We start from the raw sequence: 23,792 nt of genomic DNA, 5'->3' as shown, positions 1-23,792 counted from the left end.
ACAAAACGGCAAACTTTTATTAAAAGGACAATGTACTAGTCGTGTCGCCCACGCTCTATTACATTCAAAAAGATTCAAACAATACTGCAAGTGACAGATAATAAGTGGGTATGAACTGTTTGATATTTGATATTGTCTAAACAGGAAAAGAAATTTCATTTCAAAGAGAAACTTTTATGATATTTAATTATAGACGTCGTTCTGTATATTTAAGTATTGTATGTTGTGTTACTTGTCGTAAATCTGAAAGATGTATTTCTTAGGAAATATGTAATTTTTGGACAACAGTCACATTCACCTAAACATTACGTAAATCCTCAAATAAATTAATTGCTTGAGTAGATACAATGTCTAACAAGAATTTAGACTGGACAGTTACGTACAAAGGCTGTAATTATTATGCGACAAATATTAGAAAAATGTATCGAATGCAAGAGACCACCATTCCTGAGTTTCCTAACAGACAACCAATTTATAAACCATTAAATGATATAGAAAAAAAAAGAGAAATAGTCGTCGTAAATATTATATTGTTTAAATTACATGTGATAAAATTCACATGGTGTCAAAACCATATTACAAGATCGATATGTAATTAACCGATGATCAGTGGGCCTCAAACAGTTGTTGCTTTAAAATTTAATTCCACTCACTTGAAGTATTTTTTTTTAATTTTCTATATTTTATATTCTTTACGCATGCTGAATTTTGTTCTATTAAAGGTAAATTAATTTATTTACACACCATAAAATTTCTGTAATAAATGTCATTTTAAATATAGTAATCATTCAGTGTACTACACTATAATATGCTAAATTATAATTAATAATTATATATATATATATATATATATATATATATATATATATATATATATATATATATATTCAGGAATTCTACAGTATTCACTGCCTTCCCTCGCTCAACTGTTTCCATCTCTCTCTGTTGTTTCATTCTCCATCGTTTAGGCCTCTCTTACTCATGGCGTCGTCTACTTCGTTCCTCCAGGATTTTCGGGGTCGTCCTCTCCTCTTTTCCTCCTTCCTATGGGGCTCCATTCGGTTATTCTCTTTATCCATCTGCTGTCGCTAGTTCTTCTTACATGTCCATGCCACTTTAGTCTTTTTTGTTCTATATGTTAGTATGTCTGTTTCTATTAATGTTCTTTGCTTTATTTCGTCATTACTTCTCCTATCCATTCTTGTTACTCTGCAGCATCTTCGCAGACATTCAATCTCTGTTGCTACTATCTTACTGCTGTTTTTTTTGTTTATGATCCAATTTTCAGCCCCATATGTCATAATACTTCGCACTAATGTTTTATAAATCTGTGTTTTTGTCTTCATATTTAGGTGTCTATCCCACCATACTGAGTTAAGTTGTCGGATTGCTGTTCTTGTTTATCCTAATCTTTGTGTAATTTTTTCCTCTGTTGTTGCCTTTTTCGTGATTATAAACCCCAAGTATTTGAATTTATCCTTTCCTTTGATTGTTACGTTGTCATCAATCTGTAGATCTTCTATGTCTTCCTCACTTGTATATAGGTACTCTGTTTTCGCGAGGTTAATATCTAGGCCAGCTTTGGTATACTCTTCTTGTAGTTTTTTCATCATGAAGCTGAGGTCGTCTTGGTCTTGTACAATCACTACTTGATCGTCTGCAAAGCTTAACGTATATAGGTATTCGTTCCGTACCGGTACTCCCATGCCTTCACATTTTCTTTTCCATGTAGTCAAGGCTTTCTCTAAGTATATTTTGAATAGGGTTGGAGATGTGGAACAATCCTGCAGGAGCCCTTTTTGTTGTGGTGAAGTCTCCTATGATTCTTGTTCCCATTTTAATGGACACTTTATTTTCTTTATACAGAGACTTTATTTTCTTTCTTTTCTTTATAATTAATAATTAAGATTACTAAATAAACTAAAAATTTAATAAATTAAATAAACTTAAACAAAATTTATTCAGATTTATTTATTAATATTTTTGGTGATGTTTGTGTTTGCACATTGACGTAAAGTGAATAATCAATTTAATATAATAATAGTTTTAAATAAGAAAATTGTGCTAATTTAGCGCATTATATTGTACGAAGAGCTATATGAATATTGTGAGCCAACATTATTTTAATTTTCTTATTAGTAAACGGCGTAGTTGATTTGCACCTCGTACAATTAATATGTCATGTTACATTTATGAGTCACCCTCCTCAATTTCTTGTCAGAGTGTAATTTGTAATTGACAATTATTACGGAGCAGGTATTTATTCTACTTCTTAAACAAGTAAGGTAGATTTATTGTGTTTGTTATTTTGTATTCTAAAATGAGTCAGAGAGTCGGTCTACGTCAAGGCTTTAACATCAAAACAAGATGGCGAAAGACAAGACAAAACTTTTATTTAGTAGGTAATATATATATATATATATATATATATATATATATATATATATATATATATATATATATATTATGTGCATAAGTCTTTTGACAATAAATAAAAAATATATTGCTTGTAATATTGTCAAAAATTCTTTTTCTAAATCTTATTTTTAAAGGTTGACTCCATCAGAACTGCGAGAAGTAGTGGAGCAGTTATCTGACGAAAAGTAATTCGTCTCTTCCGATGAGAAAGAATATGTTCAACAGTTATCTGGTGGCAGATCTGAGAAATCTGAGGATAGTCAAACTAGAAGATTTCGAATCTGGCGATGAAGTAAATGAAATAGAGCCTATGAAATTATCTTGGATTGGCAAATATCGCACACAGTGAAGTGACATACAAACAACACAAATGCAATATGTATCTTTATATATAAAAATCTCTTGTCACGATGTTTGTCCAAGCTAATAAAATTTTGTGAAAGTGTATTTGTTGGTCCAACTTAATAGATAGGATATTTTTTATCTCAATAGATGACCCTTATTTTTTTTTTTTTAATTGTAGATTCAAAATGTTTTATACAACTTCACCTCTATAGTTTTAGTTTATTTGTTTAAGGTCATTTTATGCTATTTTATAACAGCATATAAAATATCATGAAATGACGTTTAACAAACGTTATTTTATAACGGCTAGGTCATACAAAATTTACACATGGCTACATCATCTCCAAGGACCCTCAGCCGATTTGCCACACCTTCCAAATACCATTTTCAGTGCAACATATAATGATAGACTGTCCAGTGTACTCAACAGCAAGATCGACAGCAAAAATAAAATACAATTTGAAAGATACTCTAAAAGAAGATATCAGTAATACAATAAATTTTATCAAAAATTGTAAACTGTATAACAAACTGTAACATATCATAAAATGTTTGTATTTTCCAAAACTGTTATTGTAAATTTTAATAATACACTAAGTGTAACTTTTCTAAAATAAAGATATACCACCCCGCTAATAACCCTAGGGGTTGATGCGATAAAAAAAAACGTTATTTTATGTTTTTGTACCTTTTTTTATAATAAATCAAGAACGGCTGAAACGATTTGGTTTATTTTGGTTTTGAAATACTTATTTTAAGTCCTAAGAAAGTCTATAGGTGAAAAATATGATGAAATTATAAAGAGAATAGTAGAAACAACAGTTTTATTATCTTGTAGAGTTACATTATGCCCTTATACAAAATATTTTATTAAGAGTCTACCTCTACTACAGTGGTAGTTCATTTAAACCTAAAGTGACGTTTAACTAACGTCATGTATATTTACTTTTTTCGTTTCGTATAAACTCAAGAAAATATGAGGAAATTGTAAGAAAAATGTGTTTTAAAAAATAAGATTTTTACTCGAAATAAAAATACTTTCATTTTTGATAGAATTATGTATGATTCAAATTATTAAAAACAATTTTAAAATGTTTAACATAGTTTATTTAAAATATAAAATGATTTTTCAACATTACCTCTGCAATATAGTTAAAAATATAAGTTTGTGCAAGAATTCAATACATTTTAATAGTTATAAATTTAATAAAAGAATTCTAAATAAAATTTTAAAATTTACTGACAATGTTAAAAAATGTTAAAATCTAATAATTGAGTATACTAGATTCATGAAATTGTCCATATTAATTTTTATCGTAATTTTAATATATTTTAATCGTAATTTATATTAATTTACAGTCGTTGAGTTGCGCCAAATGTAGGCAACTTACAGTTGTTCATTCAGAAAATTGTTAAATGTGGGCTAACAGCACATTAAGTACTCAAGCTACCATTAGACGTTCATAGCAAACCAAATGCAATATTTAGCATTAAAAAAAAAGTGTAATGGTTGGTGTAACATTTATTTTTGTCTCAAACAAACAGTTACACAAACAGATAAACAAATTACATGGGTTTATACCAAAATAAAATATAAAAAAGACTTACATATCGTCGGCTTAACCTGCAAAACCCTTAAGTCCAAAATGGAGATTTTTTCAGGGGAGACAAAAAACTTTCTGTAAATTTTTGTTTTAGCAAATAGAAAAAACCAAGATATACATTTGTTTAGATATAACATATTTGACATTTTAAGGTATTTCTAAGAAGTTATTTGATCTTATGACATATTTAATTGAACTTACGGGTTTTTCCTATTTTTATTTAAATATTTTTGGGACTTACGGGATTCAATTACTCTTCAATTCAATTTTAATAAATAAAATTGAGTCAACTTAACTTTTTATTTATTTATTCCTCACATAAACGAACAAAACTTAAAGATAATGCAAAAATTTAAATATATGCCATATAACATATCTAAAGATATGCCAGGTTGTCATAAAACGAGTGATAATCCGCTGGAATACTTATCTTAAGTGATTTCAAATGTATAAACTTTTTTCTTTTAATCGGTATAGGATTATTATACAAGTTTGGAAGTTCACTAAATTGACAGCATAACTCTTTTCTAGTAGACTTTGGAACTCGACTAAAAGGAAGGTCTTGGTAATCTTGGGTATGTCTCAGCTTGTAAGCTATTGTTCCATCTGGTGAATACTGCAAGGCGCGAATGTCTGTAACATGAGGATCACCGACTCTTTTACCTGGACGCAAAGATTTTACAAACTGTAGTTTACTAAAGTCCTTAAAAAATTTGTGGTCTACATAATGAACTTTATAAGGTCTTGGATTTTTACGTGCTGTCTTACAAATTTCAACGTAGTCAGCAGGTACGTTAATATTATTATGACGAAGTTTTCTTTCAATAGTAGAATGCATGGAATCTGCCTCCATCGGCGTGTGCCCTTTTTCGAGAAACTTTTGCTCAATCGTAATTTCTGATTCCATACATAGGTTTAGAAGGGCGGTGGCTAGTGTTGAATTCCTATTCTGCGACGTACAACCATCACTGTAAATTATAATTTTTTGATCAGGATGATCCTTCGTGACATGATCTTTGAGAAAGCTGTAAATTATTGAGGCATAGTCATTGGCGCTGGTACCGCCAGCGGCCTCATGCCATAGGTAGCAATAGCCATCTTTACTTTTCATATAGAAAAAGGTTAGATTATGTACTATCAGTTAGTCTTAAAATATTGTGAGATGTTTGTCTTTGGTGACAGTAAAACTGATTGTAAATCCATACATAATACGATATTTTCTGACTCCTTATCTCGATTTTTTGCCTCCCTGGCTTCCGTTTTTTTCTTGGTGTTCATTAAAGATATCATCAGGTAAGTTGCCATTTCGGTGTGCCACACATTTATCACACTCGTCTTTCTTAGGACGATACAGCGAGAGGTTCATTTCTTCAAACACGTGGGAAAATGAAGCAATTGATAATGAACCCATTTGTTTTTATTGACACCAGCTCGTATAGAATTGAGATAATGCTGCTTTGGATTTCCAGTTGGGCTCCAAATAAAGTTTGTCAGATGAAGACCGGCAGTAGTGTGACTCAACTTTTGACAGCTCAGAAAAAAACTGCCTTAAATTTTCTTTTATGTCTTTGTAACGCGCTGTATGCATTGTGATTTCATTAGAATTATTGTCGTCAGTTTTTGTTTGACTAGTCACTTCTTTTCTCAACCAGTCAAGTACCACGTCCTCCTTCAGACAATGTGTGTTTAAAAACATCTGCTTACAAACTCTAATAAGTTGACCGACCTTCCTTCTTCATGTAGTAAAGCATAGACTCCTTTCTTCTTGATGTTATTGTATTTTACCTGTTTCTGTCTTTTTATAGCCGTTGGTTTTACTAAGAAGGATACATACATTTTTCTTTCGCTCCAGTTCATATTGGACCAAAATTTCGTAAATATTGCTTTCCTATCCTCCTCAGAAAACGTGGTGCACTTAATGACGGTATTTTTTTTTTGAAAGTTTACAGTTACAGAACTCTTTCAATCTTCTTTCTTCTCTTTCTATATTATAATCCCATCGGCCATTAATTTTCCTTTTTCCCAAATAAGCTTCTCCTTTTTCACGTTTTATTTTCTTCTTATTTTCAATCCAATTTTCTTTATTCACAAGGTGTCTTTTCATTCTTCTTTTTTCTAGTGGGTCATCTTTATTTTGTTCTGCTTCTTGTACTGTTTGTCTTTCATTGTCAGCATCTTTTTCAGAAAAAGTCGACGATTCTTAATCACTTTCAAGTACATAATCAGGATCATCTTCAAACTCATCACCATTTTGAACTTCTGCTATTATATTTTTTTTATTAACATCTGACAAGTTATTACTTTTAGAGGGTAATAATATCACGTTCTCATCATTCTGTGGTATATATTTGGAATGATTTTCAACTTCACTTTCATTCTGAATTTCCATTATTAAATTTTCCGCCATTACTTCTGATGAGCTAAGAATGTTATTTTCAAATTCTAAAGTAAGATTTTCTTCAATTGGAGTGCAAAAATTGTTTAATACTTCATCTCTTAGGTTACTTTCTGGCAAAATTTGGTCAGAGTTTATCTTCATCATGTCTGTAATTTCTGGAATATCCAATAGTAACATTTCATCATCAACGTCACTAGAGAGGAATTTTTGAAAAGGTTTTTCATCATATGAAGAAAACAAGTTTGTAACATCACATAGGGTTTTCTCATTATTACTGACTTCAGCCATATTTTTCTCGAGTGCTTTGGGTTTTGTACTTATTGTTGCATTATTTGCTTCTACATTTTGATTGCAACCTTTTCTTGCGTGGTTGGTTTCTTTATTAGCAATAGCTAACATAATTCTGTTGGTTCTGCTTTTAAAGATGTCCATTATGCCCTGTAAACAAAACCGTTGTCATGGTAATTGCTAACCCAATAGTAAAAGTTGAAAAAAGTGGAGTTGAAAATCTTGAAGTCTCCCTTTAATATTTTATTATTTGCTTGGTCATACCTATACAGGTTATTTGTTTCCTATTGATCAAGAAATTTATTAAAATTAGTGGAGGAAAACTTCAAGATTTTCATTTCACTCAATAGTAAAAGTTACTAAGACAGAAAACCTGTTAAAAATAGGTAAAATTGGTAAAATAAAACAAATTTTTGATTTTTACAATATTCTGAGTATTATTCCTTTGATATCTACTTATTATTTTGTATTTTTTTTTTTTTAATTAAAGAATTCTCTAAGAATACTCTCTAGAAGTATGACTCTAAATCCCTAATTATATACAGTAGGAAAACCCCTTAACTCCAACTTAATTCGATAATACACTAAATTCAAATTATACGCAAATCCTGTAACTCCATGCATTATTTTAAAGAGTTTATTTTAAGTCTAAAACTACATTTAATTACATTTAAAAGTTAAAACACAAATTAAGGACACTTGCCTTATGTTATTCACCCAAAATAAGTTTAAAAGATCGCCAACAACGCACAAAAAATAATATTTTACAAGACCAGCACAGCTCGTGCTTGCAACGTAACGAACAATGGCGGAGTTACGGCGTTTGCGCTGTGATTTTAGCAAGGTATGGACTTACGGATTTCGCAGATTTTATCGCAGATCATTTAAAGAATTTTTGGAGTTACTGAAATTTCTTAGACAAATTCACTAATTTTTTTTGCGAACGATGGCGTTAAAATGTCAAATTTGATCAAATGTGGACTTACGGGTTTTGCAGGTTAAGCCGACGATATGTCCTATCTGTTTACAATTGGGAAACGCTACAAAAAACTTTCAAAACTTTTATTAAGTTATTTATAACTGTGGCAGAAATAGATTATTAAAAATAAAGATCTATCTTTTAATTAAAATGAAACTTCATAAAGTTAACCTCTTCAAAAAAAAAAACAAAATAAACAAACGTCATAGAAAATTTAAGGCTAGCTGTCATATGTCGACATTTATACTGACGACAAAGAACAAATAAATTGACAGCATAACCACACCCTTGATTTACAATATATTAATACATATTACATTATTTAAATTGTTATGAAAGCAATTATTGTTATTTGAAAAAAATGTCTACTTTACTTTGAAAATTAACCACAAAATATTACCTGGGTTTTCACATAAAATTTTGCACTTAAACTTCTGAGATTATTGCTAAAATTTCTGGGGTTGAACTCTCTGGACACGATAAAAAAACTGCTTCGGGAACAAAACAGGAACAGCGAGGTTGAAGAAGCACTGAACACAAAACTTAGAACTTTTCTCCTTAAGAAAAACTGGTACAGGTAGAATTGGAATGCAATTACACATTAAATTGCTACTATTAACCGCTACTAAACTTATTTTCCATAACGTAGAACGAAGAGCAAAAGGAGATTACAAATTTAATGAAAAATTTGGACCCAAGCTAAAATCGACTACCTCTGGTAGCGATCCTAGCAAAAATGCCTTTAAAAGAAAATTATCTTTAAAATTCATTCACATAGTTTGGAATAACAAAACACTTGATGGGAATTCAAACGCAAAATATCCTATTTCTATGAGGCACAAGGCGACTTCGAATAAAACATTAAAAGAAAATGCTGAGAAAGTTCACATCTGTAAAATAATAAACAACTCTAAAATGGTTTATATTAACTCGAGCCGACCTAAGAAGGAATTGAAATATATTTCGGGTATTTTAACTTGTACTATAGGAACAATTTTCGTTATTTTAATACATATATGACGGGATTTAAATTTAATACTTATACGAGGGGATTCCAATATATATATATATATATATATATATATATATATATATATATATATATATATATATATATATATATATATATCAAGGAATTTATATAGCAAAGAATTTGCAAATGCTACAGTACTTGTAAAATACCGTCAGGGAAAAGTAGAGGGGTGAACTACAAAAATATTTTATATACTTATTAGCCACTTACCTTCATTAAATAAAATTATAATACAATTAATTATTTTGTACAAAAAAAATAAAGGGATTTTATTATTTTGTAATAATTATTATATATTTATATAAATAATATACACTTATCAATAAAATTTAAATATTTCTTACGATATAATGAAGCCGAGAAGAAAAAACGAAGCTCAGACAGTTCTTATCTCGACTTTTCCGTGGCAATATTTTACGAATACCATTATTTTAATAGGGTATAACTTGTTATTCCTTTACTGTATACTCCATCCGTAACTTGGATCATAATTGTAGATCTTCATTTAAAATCCTTTTAATTTTTAGATCTTAATGTTAATAAAAAATGAAAATATGATTTTAAAAATTAAATGCTATCTTAATTCTTATTGGTTAAATGAGGTCCTGTTTTTTTTTCTCCAGCATTTCATTAAAATTACTTATAAGCCTGTGACATAAAAAATATCAAAGTTAATATAAATGTTTAGAAGCTAAAAAGTACCACATTCAAACTGGTTTTTACCCTAAAACTGAAGGTGCAGAGAATCGATTACAAGTTACAAAATACTTGTAGAGTCACTGTTTGGACAAGTACAGTTATTTAAATAATCCCTCTCTGTGATAAACAATTTGAATAAATTGTCAACTATTTTTTCGATCTGCTTGATATTTATCTCACTTTAATACCTCATTAATTGCCATAATTTCAAGTCGCTATATTACCTGTCGCCTGTCGTTAGGCAAAAAACAAAGTTATTAACATTTATAAATTACTACAAACATAATATCTTAGAGTTTATGGTTTTTTTGCAAATTATCTTGGTCAATTATTTATGTATTTTAGTTTGCTATCTCTCTACATAAAAAACTTTTAATGGTCTACAACTTTTATTTGAATCATTTTTCTTTAGAATGTATAGAAAACGTTTTATAATCACAAAATAATTTTTTTTTTTACTTTTTAAGAATGTTTAAAAAAACAAAGCAAAATCAACTGTACGTATTTGCGAATTTTTCGTCAGCTACCCCTCATACTATTTAGAATTTAAATATCTGTATAAGATTTTCTTAAACTATTTATCGAGGTTCCGTGAAACTACTATCTTGTGGTATGGTTAAGTCAAATATTATTTTTTTATGTGTTCGTTCAGTATCACTGCCTTTATTTCTTCGTTTCGAAAACCGAAAAGGGTGTCACCACATCCATTTAACATTTTTTCTAAAAACAGACATCCATGGCTACAGTACTATGTCCCCGTACCAATACGGCAGCAAAAAGCTGATAGGTTAATGGCACAGTGCGAAAAAGGTCTGTTTTAAAGTGGAATGAGGGACACACAAAAAAAAAGATTTTCCATAAGAAACGTGGCAGATCATAATTTAACAACAGCGGTGCTTGTATGGGCTCTTCAATTCAGTCTTGCTCAAAGTTTGGGCTTTATTATGTTTTAGAACCAATTTATTTAAAATAAAAGCGCGGTCGAAGAATTGATCACTGGATCATCCAACCAACTTCCAATATTTATTTACTGGTAGAGCGTAGAATTGGTAGTGGGTAAAGTTTCACACTTTACGATCCCGGTAAAGTTCTATTTTAGTGGTCGTGACACTGCCCACGTGAGCCTTGCTTAATTCTCACTCCCTTTAATAAAGGAAGTACCATGTCCCAAGTCCCAACCTATTATCCTTGTAAATTGATCTCAAATTTCCTAACACATCCTAGCATCCTTCTACCAAACCGCACAGACCAGCATTGTAGAGAAACGGCCAGGAATCCCCGTCAAATGAGAAACGAAGAAATTGCAAGGCTCTCAGTCTCCGGCAGACCCTTGAAACTATGGTAGCAGTCTCGGAGGTAAAGGCACAGCGGGTGCTTCGAATCCCCGGAGTCGACCAGGCTACTTTTACAAACGACAACGGCAAAGAATATGGTTTATGGTAATATATAACACCAGAACATTAATGGAGGACGCAAAAATTGGGGAACTTGAAAACCAGCTGAAGCATATAAAATGGGAAATAACTTGGATTATTCGAAGTACGGCGAAAAGGTAAACAAAATGGTATGTACTTTCCCCGGAAAACATATTGCACTATAGATAGGAGTCTTCTAATTGTGTCGTCGCATTTATGGTAAATAAAAAACAAACAAAAACCGGAAGTGGCCGTAGAATGGTAAGTGTGAAGATAGTTTTGAAACTATCTTCACACTTACCATGGAAACTATTTTAAAGAAAAAAAGAAATATGACAACAAGGACTAAAAATGTCACATTCACTACGGTTACTAACACAAGGGCATACCAGACAGAAATAGAGAGTAAACTACAGAAAGACGTGTCAGATGAAATAAATATTGAACAACTTAAATAAATGTTGGTGAACGCCCTTAAAAAAGGCACAGAAGTACCAAGCCAAGCCAAGCAAACAAGAAAACATGAAAAACTCACAGAAGGCACCAGAAAGCTAATGCAGAAAAGAAGTGAAATGAAAGATAAGTATACAACCAACATTGCAAAGCTTAGAAATTTAAACAAAATCATTTCAAAAGGCGTTAAGAAAGACATAAGAAACTTTAACACCAAAGACACAACTAACACCATAGAACAAAACAAAAGCCTAAAAGTTCTAAAAATAAAGTTAAAGACAGGAACGAGGAATATTTATGTTAAAAAATAAACAAGGACATGCCTTATATGAACAACAAGAAATCCTAAAAATCATCAAAGAGTACTACAGAAACTTTTATAGTCTAGATGCTCACATTCCAGAGGTAGAAATTCCAGCAATACAAAATCAAGGAACAGAGGAACTTTCATATATAACCGAAGAGGAAATTAAAACAGAAAGACTGTTGACTTTATTCAAGTCAACTACACACTCTACTTTCTATAAGGAAGATACCTTGAGATCATTGTAGTAGTGGTATCTTCAAATACCTTCAATAATATCTCTTTAAATTTTTGAGAATCAATGGATTTGTAATGATCAGTGTCGTATATTGACCCCCGTTAAACACCCAAACTGATTATTTGCAAACAAATTTTCCGGTTTTAAATATTTTATAATCATTGCTGCCATACATTCTTGAAAAACCTTTGGTATTACAGAAAGTAGTGATATTAGCTCATAATAATTGTATAGATTATTAACTGCCCTAATCCGAGACATACCTTCTTCTTTAAGTGCCATCTCCGCGACAGAGATCGGCAGTCATCATTGCTATTTGGACTTCAGGAACTCTGAAAAATTCATTTGATGTACATGCTTACCATTCTCTCAGGTTGCGCAGCCGAGACATATAGACAATGCTTATATATGCTTATAGATAAACAACAACTGTTTCCTTGTAGAGGACATACCAAGTTTACCCAATATAGTCCTTCAAATCTAGCTAAATACGAAATAATTTATTTTTGGGCTTGTGATGCAGCAAATGCTTATCCTTTACAAATCAACTGTACACCGGGAAACCACAAGCATAATGAACGTTAGATAAATTAAATATTCTGTTTGTATGAAAATAAGCCACAATTAAAATTTTAAACAATCAGGTAAATGCTACAACAGATAATTTTTGTAAAGTTTTCAACTACTTCGTACTTTGTATTCATGGAATATGACTATGGTGGATACTGTCTGAAAAAATTAAACATTTCTACCTTCACATATCCAGACAACTAAAGATAGATTAATAAACTCAAAAACTCAACATTTAATGAATAAACATTTATTAAACATATTACAAGATGGTTGTATGTTACCAAAACGATCAAATCTATAATTCTTCTATCAACGATGCATACAAGTATGTAAGCTATGGAAGCAATGGTCCAAAATACACTATTTATGGAAGCTGAGTTCTTTTGTCACATAAAAAGCCAAAAAATGGGTCATGGTATGATAAATATTTTGTTGACAGAATACTTTCTTGTCAAGCAGATCCTTAGTGTCCTCCTTATTCACTTGATTTAACGCCATCTAATGTTTGCGAACATGCAATGAAATTTTGAAAACTAAGACAACGACTAATAACTTTTTTGTAGCAAGCAGTCTCTATAACTGTATTATTAAATATTTTAGATAATCGTTTCGAAGCGTTTTCACATCACAATATTTCAGTCCTTGAACATAAAAAATAAATAGTAACACGTTTTCGATTTTTATATTACTTTTTTTACAAAAATCTATTATTAAATATAAAGAACATATAAATAAAATATATACAAAACTTTCATACACGTCTGTTTATCATGCTGCATTACTATTTTGTCCTTTTTTCTTTAGTTGATGCTGAATCTCTTCCAACGTTTTACCTCTAGTTTCCGGTATAATTACTGCAGCAGCAATGGCTGACACTATATTACAGCCACCAAAAATAAAAAACGGTCCAAAAATACCGCAATACTTGGAAATATAATAGAAGAGATTATTTGCTGCGCAGAATGATAAAGAGAAGAATGTGGTAACTATGCTTAAACTTTTGACTTTAACATTAGCTGCAAAGAGTTCCCCGAGCATTAATGTGGGAACAAGACCTGTTCCAAAAGAAGCTAAAATAATATACACTATCATACAAACGAGAGGAAGGAAGTCGTAATTGGTAATGTGCAGTTGAGGAGCATATTCTTTTATAACAAAGTAAATAGCTATGACAAATAAAGGGATTGTAGTAAGACTGATGGATGTTATATATGACAATCTTCTTCCCAACTTGTCAGAAAAATTCGATGCTATTATATAACATAAAAATGAGAGTCCTGTATATAAAATAGAAGAAACTTTAGGGTCTATGATGTCACCAGCATTTTCAAAGATGTATTGCGCATACACCGAAAACGCTAAAAGGCCACAAAAGTTTTGAGACACTCTTAAAAATACACCAGCCAAACAAGCTTTTCTATTGCTTTCTACCGTCAGAACATCTTTCCAGGAACTAGGCTCAGCCATTTGTTTGTTTACGTTGTCTTTAAGTTTAGCAAATTCTTCTTCGATATTGTCGCTGCCTCTTAACCATTTTAGTGATTCTTTAGCAGCTTCGTCGTTACCTTTAATGGTGTAGTAATATGGGGATTCTGGCATAAAACAGAAAAGAATGAAGAAGACTATTGGAAAAACTAAGCATATTAGTGCTGTTAGTTTTATAGAGCAGTAAGCTCCAATGGTGTTAATCGTAAATAGACCTAGATAGAGGGCGCATATAAGACCATTGCCCCAAACCCCTCGAACCCTTGGAGTACACACTTCTCCTATATACATAGGCAACGAGTTATACATGAAAGTATCACCCAAACTTCCCAAAGCTCTTGCTGCATAAAGTGCATTAATATTCGTACAAAAAGCCTTCATAATCCACGTTATAGCATGAGGTATGGCTGATAACATTAACGTTTTTTTTCGCCCCAAAGTATCGCAAAGTTTCGATATAAATACTGACAGTAATACTGGTCCAGTGGCATTAAGAAAACTAAAGTAAGAAGCTTCTTCTTCTGTTATGTCGTAGTTACCTTTATCATTCACTATTTTTGGTATTGAAGGTGACGGCCACGCTATGATCAGTCCTGTGATAAAACTTGGTATGCAACCTAAAAAAGGTAAATAAATATTTTGAATTAATTACAAAATTTTCCTGTAAAATCGTTATAAAAGTGTTTTACTAATATCTTATTGAAACAAATCGTAAACAACTGATTGTTTAACGTTTTAGTTTTCAGGTGGGAAATCGTTCTGGGGATGGGAAATTAAAATAAAATTTGTATTAAGGATTGTGTTATTTAAAAACAGGTTTCTTAACAAAACTTTATTAAGCATTACATTGGCGTCTCTGTGAGTGTTTTCTACGGTTGTAATAATCTATCTATCGATATATATATATATATATATATATATATATATATATATATATATATATATATATATATATATATATATATATATATATATACAGATTGAACGAATTTAAAACGGAACATACGAAATCAATGTATTTCGGCTCAACTCCGCTCTAGGTGGTTGGGCAACAAAAGGTTGTAAAATAATTATATTATAAAAAACCAATACTTCAGCGGGCTGCTGGATTCTGAATTCATTCAAGAACAAGTTAAAACTCCACCCAAATAGGTTGCCTAGAATCACTGTGAAAACTAGACTACACAAGCAGTTATTATGCTGTCAAACCACTTATCGCTTCCTTATAGTCCAAGAGATAGAGCCGAAATTTTGAACTGATCAGTAATATGACATTTCTATATTGGAATATATTCATTGTAACTGGTGCCTTACAGGCGGACGCCCCTCGTGGTACAGGGGGTGGCTGTACAGGGATGAAGTTGTAATTTTTTTCGGAAAATTAACGATCGATAATATGGCTGAAAATTTGCCCAGAGTAAGATCTTGGTATAACTAGACGAAATCCCAAAGGGCGGACGCGAGAGTGGTGGGATACATAAGGGGTGGCGGACAGGGGTGAAGTTGCAATTTTTTGGGGAAAAATTACCGATAAGTAATATGTCCGCCATGGCTCATTATTTAGCCCCTAAAAACTTTAAATCCAAAAGGACGGACAGCTGGGTTGGTACAGAGAGCCACAAAACGGGTTCAAATGTACCACTTGCCTGCGCATTTTAGGTCTCGGTAACAATTTTCAAACTGATTTTATTATGATATTTTTATACCTATTGATTTGAAAATTTGTATGCTCACTTCTGTTACTATTCTGAAAAGCGTCAAGTGGAGTTTTCCTCAAAATTTTCCAAAAAAATTTCCGTAAATGAAAATTTTCGTAATTTTTTGAGGTAAAATCTAATTTGTAGAATCCTTTCGATTTTCTGTCAGTTATACCATGATTTTTTTCCAAAAATTTTCAAACGATTTTTCCGATAAGAAAAAAAAATTTAGAAAAACTTTTCTAAAACCTTTGATAAAACTCTACGTCATCGTATGAATATTTTATAGAATATTTTGTAGTTTTAAAATGATATTATGATTATGTTTTTTTTTCAAACTAAAGTCATACTTACTTTACAAATTACATTTTTTTCTTAAATATAAATATTTTACGAATTAATTTTTAATTGAATAAATGTTTGATATTTGATATTTTATTAAATTAAAGTAATGTTATAATGTTAACTATTAAATATTTTTGGTATAACAAATAGTAATTTTACTTATTTTCTATTACAATAAAAAGGTTTTTAAATTTATATTGCATAAATAATGGTTGTTCAGATATAAGAAAAATTTAATTTATTATTACATTAATAATCAAATACAAAATATATTATTTCTATTTACCAATAGGTAAAATTCAGTTTGTAGAATTCCTTTAACATTTTACAAATAATTATTAATAAAAATAAATTTAATAGTGGAATTATCAATTTTTTAAGTTTTGAAATTTATTTTGAAGATATTTTTTAATATTTTTTTTAACTTTCAAATTGATTGAATTTTTTTTTCATTAGTTAATTATAATTTAACAAATTCTTTTTGGACATTAATTTTGCATCATTATTATTTTAAAATATTAAAATAATAATGATGCGCGTTCCATTTAGATCAGTAATTCTAGACGCATGCGCTAAATGTAATAAGTATCAAGATGCTTTTATCCAACTTGGTGAAACCGACTTCGATTGTAATGAAGTTTTTGAAACTTTAGAAACTTTCATATGTCATTTATATGGAACAGGACTGACGAGAACAATTCCAAAAAGAAAAGTAAACGATGTCAGATTTTCACTATTTAACCGGCAGTATAAGTTGCATGATGTGAACGAGCCTTTTAAAAAAAAACTAAAAAATTTCGATGCTTCAAGCTTACCACCATGTCAAGATGAATTACACCAACATCTACTGCGAGCCCATTATATTTCAAATATTTGGACAAATGCTCATAAAAAAGTACCAACAGAATTGATTGTTGAAGAACATGATTGGGAATTGATTGTTGAAGAACATGATTGGGAGTTTGAAGATGAAACATATAAATTCATATGGTTTAGTGGACCTCAGATGCCAGAATCAGTTCGAGAAGTAGTGATTGAAAATGAAGTGATATTATTGAAAGTGAAAGTGACGAAGATGATGAATGTGATGACATCAATGAGAGTGAGAAAAATGACGAAGTTTTTCTAATTTTTGTTTTCTTATCGGAAAAATCGTTTGAAAATTTTTGGAAAAAAATCATGGTAAAACTGACAGAAAATCGAAAGGATTCTACAAATTAGATTTTACCTCAAAAAATTACGAAAATTTTCATTTACGGAAATTTTTTTGGAAAATTTTGAGGAAAACTCTACTTGACTCTTTTCAGAATAGTAACAGAAGTGAGCATACAAATTTTCAAATCAATCGGTATAAAAATATCATAATAAAATCAGTTTGAAAATTGTTACCGAAACCTAAAATGCGCAGGCAAGTGGTACATTTGACCCCGTTTTATGGCTCTCTGTACCAACCCAGCTGTCCGCTCTTTTGGATTTAGAGTTTTTAGGGGCTAAATAATGAGCCATGAAAATGGCGGACATATTACTTATCGTTAATTTTTCCCCAAAAAATTGCAATTTCACCCCTGTCCGCCACTCCTTATGTATCCACTCTCGCGTCCGCCCTTTGGGATTTCGTCTAGTTATACCAAGATCTTACTCTGGGCAAATTTTCAGCCATATTATCGATCGTTAATTTTTCCGAAAAAAATTACAACTTCATCCCTCTATAGCCACCGCCTGCAAGGCAAAGTCTTAACCCAGTTACAATGAATATATTCCAATAGAGAAATGTCATAGTGAAATATAGAGAAATGAAAAAAAAATGCCATTGCTGTTATAATAATCGTGGCATCGACCTTAAAAACCACGAGTAATGACTTTCGACTGATTTCGAATAAAAATACCATAAAACTCTAGAAGACGAGGTCCACCAGGGGCACCTGGTAGCTCGAGGATCATCGTCGTTATCATATTTGTGTTCAGCGACTTCAAAATCGCCCGAGTAGCAAAATATAACTCATGCCTGTTACATTTTCTTCTGATATTTTCTTAGATGCCAATTTTTCATTTTCTACGAACTTTGGAAATGCAGTTTTTTTATGCAAAAAATGCAATTTTAATTTTACCACCATAAATTGTATTCAAAAATTTTCCGGACACTTTTCCGAATCGAATACAAAAAGTTGCACAGCAATTCATCTTGCTGCGGAATACTGGTAGGTTTAGTGCTTCATTTCCTAATTGATGTATTGATCTAAATGTTAAAAATATAATAAGAAAACCTTCTAAAGGCAAAATAAATGATTCCCTTTCCACATTTTTTAAAATAATTATTTGAAAAATTCAAATTTTACCAAAATCATTATAAACAAATTAAGATAGCAACCCATAGAAGAAAAAGGAATACAAAAAAACCGTAATAAAAGCCAACTTTGGGAATGAGAGAATTATTATACAAGTAGGTTGTAGTGTAATTTGTTTTCGACAATTATATTGCCAACGTGAAAATTTAAAAAATATGTATATAATCCGAATTTTTTTTCTCTAATTCACAAATGCTCAAAAGAATGTAATTTTATGAATGACTTATACAGAAATAATGTAGTTATAAATTTATTTAGACTCTGAATTTAAAATTTATTATCACTTTTGCTTATACTTACCATTTTTAAAAAGGTTCTGAATTTGTCACCTTCATTGCAAAAAATTTGAATGTTAACAAAGTCCATGGTATGATCTTTGTCAATTACATGCTCTGCCAAAGCATAAGATGATTTCTTTATTTCTACCTTTTGTGGGAAATAATACGATTTGACATATTCCTCTCAGTTTCACCAATATACACAGCCTCACTGAGTACAATAATTGTAACTTCCAATGATACACTAACCAAAAGGCATAAAAAAAAATCCCAAGCTACATAAAAGACATTAAGTTCCCTTAATTTTTCTTATTAAGTTGAATTTGTCTGTATGTGGTTTAAGTTTCATGTCAACTAATATATTTTTATGTTTCAACAATTTTTTTTTTAATTTTGGACCTTGTTGGGGGGAGGGTTGTTGGAATAAGGATTGTTCCTTATTCCGCCCCCGTGTATCCGCCACTGTGCTGTGCACTACATTAGTTTTCTCTAACTTATCCAGAGGATATTTGGTCTTTGAGTATAAAGATACAATGATTTTGAGGTTCTAGAATTTGTATTAATTTAGGTGTTAAAGATCGTATGCAGCGCCGTGAATAATAATACATAATTATGATTGTTAGAAACAACGTTCTGAGATATAGCAAAAAACGATATTAGATTAACCATATTAGAAAAGAGCATCCTGTGTAGCATATGCGAAGGATAAGAGTTCTCAATCAAGATAGTTTTTAACAATTGAAGATCTTCCTAATGGTAAATATTCAATTGTAGATCTCTAGATGAGATAGTCTTGTGACACATTCTTTTAATCCTGTTATGAGGTTTATTTTCATCCTGTTATGATTTTGTAAATCTAATCAGGCAAGGGGCCACTTAAGAAATTCTGTTTATGAAACTGGCACAAGATAATAGGATGTCTTTAAGATGAGCGCCGAGGCATGAGGATGTGCAAGTGAACGATCAAGTAAGCTTGTTAGTAAAGAAACTTTTGTAGAACCAAAGCTACTAAAGATGCTATTTTGTGCTACTAAAGATGCTGCAAGATATGAGGTTTAACACTGACGAAAATAAAGTCATAAAAACAAATGAAAAGATACACAATGGCAAATCTATACAAATAAACTAATAGACAATATTTACAGAAGAGTCTTTATCAGCCTGACTTTAGTGATCTAAGGGGCATACACATCTGGCTAACTAAAAATTGAATCTTAAAAGATCCTCAAACTTCCAGTTATTAAGCTGCTGGATTTGCGCTACAATGATTTTACGGCCAAGTGTTAGTGACTTTCGCGTCTTAACCGCAAAAATTAGTCGCTTGAATAGTTTGAATGTTTGAATGTCGCTGTAATATTTATGTATCTCTTAATCTGTTACGCTTTTGTGGCAAATCTTTTTCGTACGGTATTTTTAAATTTATTTTCACTTTGTTGTTTTAATTTACTTTGTAAAATTCTTTATTCACAAGGGATAATATCCGTAAATATAAGTATTTAAAACTTTCGGATGAACTACAACTTTTAAATTAAACACAATTTAAAAGGATAATAGAATTATCTAGTTAAGTTGATGAGCCGTGTAATGCTTTTCATAATAAAATCTGCCTGTCTAAAGTCTTATTACTAATGAGGTGCAGTTGTTGAAATTATAATTGACATATTAAATTATGTGAGTGGAAAAATAAATGTACATATATACATTAATAAAAAAATTTCTACTGAATATAAAATAAATTATTCAGAAGTGAATAAACATGGTAATGAAATTGTCCTTTGAATTTTTAATATATGGTGGGCGATAAAATTATTAATTTATGAGTAAAAGTTTTAACTTAACAAAAAAGTACCAAATAGAATATGCCAAAGCTATTCTAATTAATACAAAATAACACCTAGTAGTATTTAACCTACGTAATTTTTTTTGTCTATAGTGTGTAAAACCATAAAAAAATCTCTGATAAGGATTTAATTATTAATAATTGAAAACGCTAAATAGTTTTAAATACTTATATTATGTGTTAAAAGTGATTTGGACTTATAGACTTTGGACTTATTCACGGTTTGAATAAACAAAATATAGACGAATCTGTAAGATAGTTTCGAAACAAATTCAGATTTCTGCTTTAATCTGGAGCCTTCTAAAAATTGCAAGGCATAGCCAGACGTTGATAAAGATGTTAATAGAGACATGGGGAATCTAAAATTTGCATTCCATGACATGTCTCCTCAACTAAGCAGAAATCCTTAACGAATTTGTTTCTTGTACTCATACAGAGTAGATCCGAATGTCTATGTATCTGATACGTATTTCGACTTAATAAGTCTCATCAGAACACTTATTCATAGCCGTTCTTAACGTGAAAAATAATCTTCTCTGTCTTATTAGGAAGCAACAATAAAATGGCTTCGTTATGGACGCAATAGCGACATGCTAATATCGGATCCAATACGGATCTACTCTGTATGAGTACAAGAAACAAATTCGTTAAGGATTTCTTCTTAGTTGAGGAGACATGTCGTGGAATGCAAATTTTAGATTCCCCATGTCTCTATTACCATCTTTATCAACGTCTGGCTATGCCTTGCAATTTTTAGAATGCTCCAGATTAAAGCAGAAATCTGAATTTGTTTCGAAACTATCTTACCGATTTTTCTATCAGATGTCGCTATTGCATCCATAACGAAGCCATTTTATTGTTGCTTCCTAATAAGACAGAGAACATTATTTTTCACGTTAAGAACGGCTATGCATAAGTGTTCTGATGAGACTTATTAAGTCATCTAACTATATAATAGCTTTCCTGCGAAGTGGATATTCAGAGGAGGACAGAGAACTGTTTGGATAAACTGATTTTTTCATGTGGAGCTATATGAAAAACCTTGTGTACCAGAAGCCTCGAATAACGCCAGATGATATTAAAAATATAATAAGAGAAGCTCTTAATAATATTGACTTACAAATGTTAAGAAATATGGCTCGGTCATTTGAATATCGGTTACAAACTTGCAAAGACGTTGATGATGGACATTTTGAACATTTACTTTAGACTTATTTCCTTAATATCTTATTAATTGCTACATTCATTGCATATTGATATTTTTCTCTATATAATTATAATTTTGTTATATTAGTGCCCAAGACTAAGCGATTTCTTTTTATAAAAATTGAAAGTATTCTTGAAATTTAAAGAAACAGCTTATAAACAGAGTTGAAAAATTAATTTCCAACATTCCATTTGTTAGAAAACGTAGAATTCTTCTAATTATATTATTTTCTATCTCTAAAAATGGCTTATATTTGCAACTTTAAGATAAACAAATTGAAATGTTTAAAAACTATTCAATTAATCAAGTTTAGTGAGGATAGCATTTCACCTTGCATGGAGAGCTGTCTCAAAGCTTTATTTTAAAGAAGAACGGTTTTTGCTCAATATCTCCATCATTTTTAGCTTTTAGACAAAAAGAGGAAGAAATAAAATTGTTGCAAATAAGATTTTTTACATTTTTTTTTCTACAAATTTTTATGAGCAGATATTTTCTGGGTAAGGGGAAAAATAGTGGTAGGGAAAGTAAGCATAATTAATTATCTCGTTTATTATTGACTTAACGAAATAAATGTACATAAGCAAAAATGAATAAATTTATTTTTTATACAATTTTTAATTCTGCTAAAATTCTGCTTTTATTTTTGCTAAAACCATTATTTTTTAAGGTCGTAGCGACTAAATTACACCATTGCGTTAGCCACTATCTCCGAACTTTATCTTTTTATCTCTTTATCTTTACAATATAAAGAAATGAAATTATTGCAAATGCGATTTTTTTACAATTTATTTTTTACAAACTTTCAGCAAAAAAAATGAAGATCGAAATTGTATAAAAAATAATTCTTGCCATTTTTGTTTATGTATATTAATGTCGAAAAGTTAATAACAAACAAGATAATGCAATAATTATGTTTTTCCCCTTCCACTATTTTCCTCCATAAATCGGAAAAGATCAACCAAAAAAATTTGCGAAAAAGAAATTGTAGGAAATCGCAATAACAATTTAAGTACGTACCATTTTGTTGAAAAGTTTAGAATGACCGAGATATTAAAATTAAACAAAATCAATTCCTATATAACCAATCCCCACAAGGCTTAACGCTCGCGCCTTTAGCGCATACGTAAGACCTCAAATATTGATTTCAGCAAAAAATGAAAGAGATCAAAGTTGTATATAATATAATTACCTCCATTTTTGTTTATTTACGTTCATGTCATAAAGTTATTAATAAACAAAATATTGATAAATAAAATAATATCGAATCATATATTCGATAATTATGCTTGCCCCCGCTTTCACTATTTTCGCAATAACTTTCAGTTTTTTTCATGTTTGTCGATTAGTTGAAAATGGCGGATATATTGAGCAAAAACAGTCCTCCTTTAAATTTAAACTGACGACTAACGCAATAGTTGTATTTAGTCGCGATTTTTAATTTACACTACTATTGATTCCCCCTAAAGGTTAGAATAATAAAGTTTGATGCAGCCCGCTATGCAAGGTTAGGCCTTTTTTCGCCCAATCCAACTGAATTATTTGTTTTTAAAATTCTCTCACATATTGCTTACAAAAGCCTCCTATTGACGTAAAATTGAAAGTTCTAAAATCATGTTTGCAAACGTTATTAACAATTTATTCCAGTTTAAAATGTTTACCTCTTTTTAGCGTTTATTAATAAATAAATGCACCAGACTACTGTTACCATAGCTCTTTTAAACTTTTTCATTAAAATAACCGATTCTTTTTCAATCGTTTATTAAACTAAAGCTTATCACGCACTGGGTCGGGACGGCATGGTCAAACAGTACGCATGGAATTTTTCAAAGAATTGATTTCTCTTGTGAT

The 23,792-nt window shown here is 30.6% G+C and overlaps 2 protein-coding genes across 4 annotated transcripts in view; both read right to left on the bottom strand.

Moving 5' to 3' along the window:
* The window catches only part of LOC140445208 (uncharacterized), a 486,932-nt gene that overhangs the window by 147,486 nt on the left and 315,654 nt on the right, over positions 1-23,792 (bottom strand). Inside the window, exon 1 of one of the 2 annotated variants that reach the window (XM_072537101.1) lies at positions 8,433-8,750. The exons of the other annotated variant lie outside the window; for it this stretch is intronic. The gene's annotated coding sequence lies outside the window, so the exon portion shown is untranslated. Of the gene's footprint in view, positions 1-8,432; positions 8,751-23,792 lie in introns of those variants that run through there. 2 annotated transcript variants of the gene reach the window in all.
* Positions 13,420-23,792, bottom strand: part of LOC140446248 (trehalose transporter 1-like protein) — a 33,752-nt gene continuing 23,379 nt past the window's right edge. For both annotated transcript variants that reach the window (XM_072538788.1, XM_072538787.1), the window contains exon 2: positions 13,420-14,849. In XM_072538788.1, coding sequence (XP_072394889.1) covers positions 13,516-14,849 — 1,334 coding nt within the window. In that variant the 3' untranslated portion in view covers positions 13,420-13,515. The remainder of the gene's footprint in view (positions 14,850-23,792) is intronic.

This window comes from Diabrotica undecimpunctata, chromosome 7 (assembly GCF_040954645.1).
Source record: "Diabrotica undecimpunctata isolate CICGRU chromosome 7, icDiaUnde3, whole genome shotgun sequence".
Taxonomy (NCBI): Eukaryota; Metazoa; Arthropoda; class Insecta; order Coleoptera; family Chrysomelidae; genus Diabrotica; species Diabrotica undecimpunctata.
Note: the sequence above shows the minus strand (reverse complement) of the source record. Positions and strands in the feature narration are given on the sequence as shown.